The sequence below is a fragment of the Phalangium opilio genome, unplaced genomic scaffold, assembly GCF_054372755.1.
Source record: "Phalangium opilio isolate 3A_F unplaced genomic scaffold, DU_Popi_V2 ptg000039l_2, whole genome shotgun sequence".
NCBI lineage: Eukaryota > Metazoa > Arthropoda > Arachnida > Opiliones > Phalangiidae > Phalangium > Phalangium opilio.
This window is the reverse complement of record NW_028324163.1, coordinates 3,086,400-3,096,966: the sequence shown is the minus strand read 5'-3', so window position 1 is coordinate 3,096,966 and position 10,567 is coordinate 3,086,400. Positions and strand designations below refer to the sequence as shown.

At 36.2% G+C, this 10,567-nt stretch overlaps 1 protein-coding gene across 1 annotated transcript; it reads left to right on the top strand.

Moving 5' to 3' along the window:
- The first annotated feature begins 2,145 nt into the window (after window positions 1–2,145).
- On the top strand, window positions 2,146–10,290 carry LOC149680232 (uncharacterized). The gene is made up of 3 exons (XM_089834581.1): window positions 2,146–2,155; window positions 2,792–3,219; window positions 10,240–10,290. The coding sequence occupies exons 2-3, from the start codon at window positions 2,797–2,799 to the stop codon at window positions 10,288–10,290; spliced, it is 474 nt and encodes a 157-aa protein (XP_089690707.1). The 5' UTR covers window positions 2,146–2,155; window positions 2,792–2,796.
- Window positions 10,291–10,567: the final 277 nt, after the last annotated feature.

The window sequence follows — 10,567 nt, the reverse complement described above, 5'->3', positions numbered from 1 at the left end:
AACGTTTCATCGTCGAACACGATGGCCAGATAATGTTTTAGAGGATGGATGTGCACCCATTTATGCCCATCCACTCGAAAGGCTTAATGTGGTTTAGTAGGGTAAAAGTCTTAAAACGGGAGTTAAAGAATACCATTTTTTAACACTCAAATAATAGAATTTATATGTTGCCTTTCATAATTTCTCTATTAGGTGATGAAATGATCTTCAAAAAGCTGCGATATCAAATTATGAATGGTTTTAGCATTTTTAAAATATTATAATTTTTACTAAGCGCTATTTTAGAGGAAACCTTTTCGTATATTTCTATGTAAATATTGTAGTAATATTGTAAAATATAATGTTTACCAAAAGTTCTACCGCTAAAAATTTTAAAAATCAATTTCTATTTATGTAAAAAGGCGGATCTCAGTCTGTTTTTCCTTCCAAGGGTTTTCATCCTACTGGGTACAGTCGCCGCAATTAAAAACTTTCTCTCTCGCGACGTCTTGTTTCAATCATAAGCCGCAAATTATTGATCTGATACAATGGGTATTAAAAAACGTATCTTATATTGTTGTTTCAATAAATTTTTTACTAAGCGTTTTTTTTTCCACTCTCCACTTTCCATTTCCAACTGCTAAATAGGGGGTTTTGAATGATTGGGATGATTTTAAAGAGAAGGTGAACAGTTGAGCATAGCTCGTCCGAATTACCGAATGACATTCCAGTAAAGGGAGAGTGATGTTAATTGCAATTTTCTGAATACACGTCCCCCACGGAATCAATGCCTTGAGCCATATTGCACAAAGATATAATCAACAATTGTGGAATGAAACTTAAAATCTTCCTCCGGTGAAGATATGGCCACGGGTGCGACATTCTGTTCCACTATGGTTCGCAAATGCCAGGGGGTGGAGAAAGAATTCTGTCTAGATTAGTGGGCGATTCTTGATGTCAGATTCAACATAAGTCTGCACGAACGTTTGGTTGAAAACGGCGCATTTCGGAGAGAACCATCTAGAAATTCAATGGCCAATCAATTCCCTCAATATGTCACCCATTGAAAACCGCTTGATGGAGGAAATAAAGGTTCACTGAAAAGGAGAATACCCACATTCAAAGTATAGCATGGGTCACAAAGTGGTGCCTACATTTGAGAAAGTGGTTGTGTTCATTGTCTTCAACTAATTGGGATTCGCCATAATCAAGATGACGAACCTTTCTCAAGAAACCCTTTATTTACAATGCGAAATTAGTATTATACTAAAGTTACACTAGTCTTAGCAGTGTATCCGATGGCAAATTATGGTCTTTTTGACAATCAATGGAATCTGCTGAGCTGCACGAAGTATTAAATCCTTGAAGGTTAAGTAAGGACGCAATTAATGCAGAGTGTGTATATATTTTATTGAGAAAAACCCAACCAACATAACAAGTTAAATAAAGAATAAAGACACTTTGCTAATTACAATCCAACATTTATTCTTAATTATGAACATGCTTAGGATAAATACATTTATACGTTTTCATTTTTAATTTCATTATGCGATTAATATTTGATCATTTTCCCGTTGGCGTTTACAACCTGTTGCATTCTCTGCGGCATTGATGAAAACAGATTGCTTATGTAATCGGGCCGCTCGCCAACCTCTTCCCGTGCGGCCTGGATGATGGTGAATAGTTCGTCCTTATCATTGGGAATTATATTGTTCTGGGATACAATCCTTTTCATAATCGCCCAGACGTTTTCGATTGGAGATAAGTCGGGTGAATTTCTTGGCCAGTTCATTACATCTATTTCCGGATGATTCTCATTCAAATACGCCATGGTTGCACGTGACTTGTGTATACTCGAATTATCTTGTTGAAATATAAATTTACCGTCCGGAAAATGATTGTCTACGACATGAGGAAAAAAGGTATGTTCCAATACATCAATATATTTATCGGAATTAAGGTTCCCTTCTATTCGCACTAAGGTGCCAATTCCATGTTTTGAAATATAACCCCACACTGGCACAGAAAACCGTCCGCTCTTCTGGATTGAATGAATGTTAGCCGCATCATATCGGGTCCCTTTCTCTCTCCACACTCTTACGTGATGGTCCGTAGATGAACAAAATGTTGATTCGTCGCTGATGACAACTTCATTCCATTCGTTCCTCCAGTGAAGGTGAGCGCGCGCAAATGCTAGTCGTTCTTGTCCGTGCTCTGGTTTGAGATATGGCTTCTCCGCGGCGATACGACTGTGTAGCCCAACGTCACGTAATCGGTTTCTAATCGTTGTTTCCGACGCTTCCAATTCCATGATGGATTTTACAGATCGAACAGTGGTGGTAGGATTATTCACAACAAGAGCAGCAATAACGTCGTCTTCTTCTGCAGTGGTAACGCGTGGAGTTCCCGGTCTTGGTTTGTCTGTCAATCGCCCATTTTCACCATAAGCGGCTAGCCATGACCTCACGGTTGGCTTTGAACAGCCCAGTTGCTGCGCAATAAAAGGAACACCCCGACCAGCCTCATGTAACGCAACGAGCCTATTGTGTTCTTCCTGTGATAATCTTGGCATACTGACTGGTGAGAGAGTGAGACAAACTGATAGTCTTTATATAACAATTGAAGGTAAAAAATATATTCTAACACATATTTGTTCTATTTTATTCAGGCAACACATTTTAAAAATGCCACGAAAAAACCCAATTTGGGTTTTTTCGTGGCATTTTTAAAATAGAACAAATATGTGTTAGAATATATTTTTTACCTTCAATTGTTATATAAAGACTATCAGTTTGTTTCACTCTCTCACCAGTCAGTATGCCAAGATTATCACAGGAAGAACGCAATAGGCTCGTTGCGTTACATGAGGCTGGTCGGGGTGTTCCTTTTATTGCGCAGCAACTGGGCTGTTCAAAGCCAACCGTGAGGTCATGGCTAGCCGCTTATGGTGAAAATGGGCGATTGACAGACAAACCAAGACCGGGAACTCCACGCGTTACCACTGCAGAAGAAGACGACGTTATTGCTGCTCTTGTTGTGAATAATCCTACCACCACTGTTCGATCTGTAAAATCCATCATGGAATTGGAAGCGTCGGAAACAACGATTAGAAACCGATTACGTGACGTTGGGCTACACAGTCGTATCGCCGCGGAGAAGCCATATCTCAAACCAGAGCACGAACAAGAACGACTAGCATTTGCGCGCGCTCACCTTCACTGGAGGAACGAATGGAATGAAGTTGTCATCAGCGACGAATCAACATTTTGTTCATCTACGGACCATCACGTAAGAGTGTGGAGAGAGAAAGGGACCCGATATGATGCGGCTAACATTCATTCAATCCAGAAGAGCGGACGGTTTTCTGTGCCAGTGTGGGGTTATATTTCAAAACATGGAATTGGCACCTTAGCGCGAATAGAAGGGAACCTTAATTCCGATAAATATATTGATGTATTGGAACATACCTTTTTTCCTCATGTCGTAGACAATCATTTTCCGGACGGTAAATTTATATTTCAACAAGATAATTCGAGTATACACAAGTCACGTGCAACCATGGCGTATTTGAATGTGAATCATCCGGAAATAGATGTAATGAACTGGCCAAGAAATTCACCCGACTTATCTCCAATCGAAAACGTCTGGGCGATTATGAAAAGGATTGTATCCCAGAACAATATAATTCCCAATGATAAGGACGAACTATTCACCATCATCCAGGCCGCACGGGAAGAGGTTGGCGAGCGGCCCGATTACATAAGCAATCTGTTTTCATCAATGCCGCAGAGAATGCAACAGGTTGTAAACGCCAACGGGAAAATGATCAAATATTAATCGCATAATGAAATTAAAAATGAAAACGTATAAATGTATTTATCCTAAGCATGTTCATAATTAAGAATAAATGTTGGATTGTAATTAGCAAAGTGTCTTTATTCTTTATTTAACTTGTTATGTTGGTTGGGTTTTTCTCAATAAAATATATACACACTCTGCATTAATTGCGTCCTTACTTAACCTTCAAGGATTTAATACTTCGTGCAGCTCAGCAGATTCCATTGATTGTCAAAAAGACCATAATTTGCCATCGGATACACTGCTAAGACTAGTGTAACTTTAGTATAATACTAATTTCGCATTGTAAATAAAGGGTTTCTTGAGAAAGGTTCGTCATCTTGATTATGGCGAATCCCAATTAGTTGAAGACAATGAACACAACCACTTTCTCAAATGTAGGCACCACTTTGTGACCCATGCTATACTTTGAATGTGGGTATTCTCCTTTTCAGTGAACCTTTATTTCCTCCATCAAGCGGTTTTCAATGGGTGACATATTGAGGGAATTGATTGGCCATTGAATTTCTAGATGGTTCTCTCCGAAATGCGCCGTTTTCAACCAAACGTTCGTGCAGACTTATGTTGAATCTGACATCAAGAATCGCCCACTAATCTAGACAGAATTCTTTCTCCACCCCCTGGCATTTGCGAACCATAGTGGAACAGAATGTCGCACCCGTGGCCATATCTTCACCGGAGGAAGATTTTAAGTTTTAGCAGTTGGAAATGGAAAGTGGAGAGTGCAAAAAAAAAACGCTTAGTAAAAAATTTGTTGAAACAACAATATAAGATACGTTTTTAATACCCATTGTATCAGATCAATAATTTGCGGCTTATGATTGAAACAAGACGTCGCGAGAGAGAAAGTTTTTAATTGCGGCGACTGTACCATAGGAGCATGGATAAAGAATTCGCGTGAGGAAATATGTTTTCACGCTATAGGATAGGCAACTCCCCTATTTCTGACGACAGCTTATTCTGTATAATCTGATTCAGCTTGGGTTGTCAGCACGCGCAAAGCTGGGTCTCTATGTAACGTAGCTTTGTGCGGGATGACAAGAGACGAAGAAAATAATGATTCTCTGGATTTAAAATATCCGCGAGTTTTAGCTCAAATGTATGGGCGGAAATTCTAATAGGCTTCGAAAAAAGTTGAAGCGCCTCGACTGTCGAGTGTCGACTTCATAGTCGAGCCAGTGACTTTTAAATTTCAAGTAGTACTAATTTAGACTATTAGAGAAGGATTTTAGAGTTAGTATTATAAATATTTATTACGTTTCTAAATCTTTAGGGAATCTCAAGAAATAATTTTCGCAATTTTTAATAGCACAACGTTCCTTGATAATGTTTGAAGGACCTACCAATTGATTACATACGACTATGCACGTATTTGAAACTAAAGCCTACAGGTCCGTGCATTTGAGATAAAAATCTCGCGGATATTTATAATCCTTTTTAATTTTTCCGCCCATCGATAGATGGCGTAAAAATTTATGGGGAGCATAAACGAGAGTTTAACTCCTCCTTCGTTTCGTCTTAACTCCTCCTTCGCTTCGTCTTCGTCACACCGCTTATTGGACGGCGTCGAAAACCTCGCCTTAATTTTCACCCTCAGCTGTCAGTCAACTCTAGCTTTACAATATGTACACAGTACGCAAACAGAAGGGAAATTGCAGAGCTCTTCGTAGCCCAGTGGTCAGAACGCTCGACCGTTTTTTCCTCGTGGATTGTTTTTAAATTGAGACTCGCGCGTTCGAATCTTCCTTGAAATTTTGGTTAAAAATTTATATTTATTTTAAGCTATTTAATTCGTTTACAAAATATTATTTTAAATTATATAAGTTATTTATTTTAAATAATATGAAAAAATAATATTTTAAATAGTAATTTAAAATATAATTTAAATATATATTTTGGAAAATGCCAGGTGTTGATTTCGCTAAAATATACGAGATGTCGCCAGTGTTTCCACTTTGCGGCGAAAATGTCCATTTCAGGCGAAAATCGAGTCTCAGACAGTCTTGGAAATAAGGATTTTTTTATTGGACAATGTCCAGTGTCCTGTGCTTATTTCCGGCCCTGAACTGGCTATATGTATAAAACGGTTTCACCCTGAGACTCCGATTCCTACATTAATTAATCCAGCGAGATAAGCTATTTTTTAATTTTATTTCATATTTATTGCTTTATTATAATAGGAGATAGAACTCATAATCTGTGCTTAATTTATACGAGGTGTGGCGGAAAAATTGTAATGGTCCCCTTGGGACCCTTGTTTTCCTTCGTCTCTTGTCAGCACGCACAAACCTACATAACATAGAGACCTAGCTTTGCGTGTGCTAACAACCGAAGCTGAAAATACCAGCTGTTTATACGTCAATCAATCCTGTATCGCGTTTTTTGCATAAGTAAATAAGCCGTCGTAAGTATACTTATTTAGAAATTAGTACTGGAAGACCAATAAATCAAACCCATGTTCTACAATGCCCTATATACCATTTGTTACTCAAATTTCAAAGACACCACTAATCTAAGACATCGAGTTCTTTTTACATTGGGAATTTCAATTAATATCTTAAGGACGTCTACTAAAGGTCAGACACTTTTAGGATTAACATCTATAATACCATTCGTTATAATTTGAAAATATTCAAGATGCACTTTTTTCCAAGTATTCATGAAGAATTTTTTTTCAAATATTCAAGATGGATTTTTCTAAATATTCATGATAGATTTTTTCTTAGTTATCATGATTGATTTTTCTAAATTTTCATGATTAAATTCTTGAAAATATTCATGATGAAATTCTTAAAAATGTTCATGATCAAATTTTCAAAAATATTCATGATTAAATTTTTGCAAACATTCATGATAAAATTCCTGAATATTTTCATTATGAATAAACGTAAATCGTAACATCATCTCCAACGTAGGCAGGCACTTGTTTACCGTGATTATACACTTTGGCGTGGCTGATGAATTAAGTGATTGCCATGCTGCAAGCTTAAAAAACAAGGCAGCCTACCTACTCGGGAATAAAATACAAAAGGTATTTTTTTCTCGTTTCATGAAGCCCAGCCCCTATTATTATTCTGATGATGATGATGATGATGATGATGATGATGACTGTATAAATTCCAATGAACTCGTTCTATAGCTTTTTACATACACGTTAAAAATCCATTTCATTCATTATTTGAAGACTACTTTTTTAAATACAACATTCTATAATTAACCTTAGATTCAACAAAAAATATATGGCATTCTAAAATTTAAAGAGATAGTTGTCTAATTTCAAAAGTGGTGGAAAAATTTAACTTCCAGACAAAAGGAGAAGTATTCGAATATCAATATTTTCATGCCATTAGGACGAATGAGTCCTTTTAATTTAAATAATATAATAATTCGAACCATTATCTTCGGAGATTACCATCCATTTCACAATGAGAATTAATATTCGCATCCTTCAAGAATTTGTCGTTGTTACATTCTTCTCTAATTCATGTCATCGTGAATCTTCATTCCCGATTCTCCGCTACATTTCCTTGGTAGACACGTCACCTATTCTGCAAACTGGAGTTCTGCCACGATATTTATTCTCCAAGCACTCAAAACATTTCTTAACAAGATCCAAAGCAAACATTTTTATACCGAAAAGACACCCAATCATTATTTACCGAAAAGACACAAAAACATTAATCATCGAAAACCCACCCACCCACAAGCTACACAAAATATTTTTTCTTTAAGAGCTTAAAACATTTACTTTCGAAAAGCCACAGAAGAATTCAACACAAAACGCAAACTTCGCGCATTATAGAATATTTGGAAAGTTTTTAATGTCGAAAATCCTTCCACTTTAGCAATCACAACTTGCTTATTATTCCAAATTCACAGACTTAACACTACCCTGCACACAAATCCAAAATTTCTACTTTCCAAAGCGCCATCCAAAACCTTTATTTCTAAGTTGGAACCCTATTGTCCTTTTAAAATCGAGACCCTATTGGCAATTAACTAATAAATCGCCACATTACTGAACGTAATTCTTAAAACCTCATCTCTATAATTTCAGAGTAAAACTATGCTATGGCTTGAACATCCTGTTTTTCTGATCGTAATATTTTACTACTGAGCTAAGTTGATATAGAAGAAATAAATAATCGTTAGGCTTATTTGCTATTAATTTGAACGTCACGTTTTTTGTCATAACTTTTGATTTTCTGAACCGATTTACAATTTGAAAACAGTTTCGGATTCTACGTGACAAGACGCGTCCAACGATAGCATTGTTGATCCATTTGAAGCATTATTTCGTAACGTCATTATCGGGGGGGGGGGGTTTACTATTTCCGCTTTGGCTAACGCCCTATTAGTGCCATAGTGTCATTTCTAACTTTAAAATAATCTTGAGCAGTCAACCTATTTAGAAAGTCCTATTTTGTTTCTCTAGCTCAAATAGGAACAAAATGGCAGCCAAATGAAAATGTCCAGAAACTTTTGTCCGGGACTGTACATGCTATTATCGGCGCCATGGTTACATATATATATTTTTTAACCATAAAAAATATCATACTTTTATATTTTATTTTTTTATATTTTATATTTTTTATGTTATATTTGATACATCTTAGAAATAATTCGATATATGGTGTATAAATTACTATATCCACGCGTAAGAGTAAGGGACCGTCCATAAACTACGTCAGACTCTTGTGGGGGGAGGGGGTTTGTAAGTTTGTGACGGTCCGTGACGAGGGGGGAGGGAGGGGTCCTTCGATGTGTGACGTCACATTTGAAATTAATTTTATTACGAAGTCAGTAAGAGGTCGAGTGACAATGTCGAAAACTATGAAGTGTGCCCCTTTAACTAAGCTTTTTGGAAATATTTTGGATGGTTATAAAAAAGCACATCCAGACAATAAAGTTCTAAAGCTCAATCAGTGGCAAACGATATTCATAAAAGCTAAATACGGAAATGAACTTTGACTTTCAAGTCGAGCAAAAAATTTATAAGTGGAAAAGAAGAAAGAATCTCTTTTGTAAATTAATCAAATTAAATTGGTAAATTAAGACAAATAATAGTCCGTTGGGGATGGGGTTAAAGAAATGTGACGTGGTTTTCAGGGGAGGGGTCTTAGGAAACGTGACGAAGCGTGATCTGGGGGGACGGGGGGATCAGAAAATGCTATTTTTTGAGTGACGCAGTTTATGGACGGTCCCTAAATCGAGGGCTAGACATTCGCTAAAATTTGGTGCACCTGATTTCTGAATTTTTATATGAATTCCCTTGATTACGGAATGAATTCCTTTCATTTCCGTGATTACGATTATTTTAGGAGATTTCCATAATATTTACACTGATTTCCCGTTATTGCCGGAGATTATTTGTGATTTCTGTTTGAATTCCGGTGATTTTTTGGTGAATGCCGTGATTACCACTTAATTCTTCGTGAATTACGGTGTATTCAGTGACCTTATTGGGATTATTTCAATTTCAGCTGATTACGATATTTATTTATTTTGGATTTTCGAGTTCCTCGATTGATTATGTGTAATTTCCGAGGTAATTACAAACGATTACTAGTAAATCATGTGATTATTTTTGATTTTCTCAAATTTTCATGTAATTTCCACTGATTATCGGAGATTTCTGATTACGGTTGATTACCCACAAAAATGATTGTGATTACTGACGATTTTCTATGACTTTTAGAAATCGATTTATGCGGTTTTGTACACCTGATTATTCAAGTGAGTAACCAATCCGAGTAAATTTACTATTTACTCTTTTTCTAACAGAAAGTACATAAATGGTGCATCAAACATACCTATACAGTACATTACATAATAATTTTCACACACATCTTGAACTTTAGATTTTACTGGTTCATGTGACGTAATTATTTTAGAGTGATTATTCATCATATATTTTGAGCATTAAAAATTATAATTAAAGACTTTTAAAATACTGAAAAATGGCTAAAACAGAGAAATGAGCAAATGCATGTCCATTGCTTCACTTACACCGTATTTCTTTTACGACCCTAGTAAACAATGGGATTAAACACTATGATTTGGGTCAAACCATAGATTTAGGTCGAAAATCAATCAACAGTCGGTCTTCTCTTTAAGTTCATTTCCCTGTTCAGACGTGAGAGCAGATCAATTAAATCGAGACAAATATATGTTGATTTTTGAGTTTAAACATATGAATAATAAAATAGCCGAATCCAAAATGTCAAATACCGCCAAGAATTCCTAAACTTTTCATATCTCATCTGAAAATGCATATTACACTCGTGCGTGTATCAACAAGTCACGATCAAGTGAGCTAAGTATCAAGGAAAGGAGCCATCTCGACACTGCCCGAAAAAAGTGAAAGTTTTCAAACTAAATCCGTGAATCTTTTATACGCAGTCATTGACACATGTGAACAGTCAAGTTAAACGAGGAGAGCAACTTCACTGATGTGAACGTAAGTTTTATTCAAGTTGCTTAATTTGATTAGGTAGTCACATGAAGTAAACCTTAACATATTTTGTTTCTGAAAATTGAAGTAAAGAGGAACAAATGGGAATATAGTCACACACTCATTTACATCTTAAGTAAATATTATGAGTATAATTTCTTTGCCATTATTGAAATCGTGATAGAAAACCTTTTCAGAGCATAATAGGATTAAATATTCACGGATTTGTTGATGCAAAATCCACTTATTTTTGGGTTTAGTGCTATTTGTTTAAAT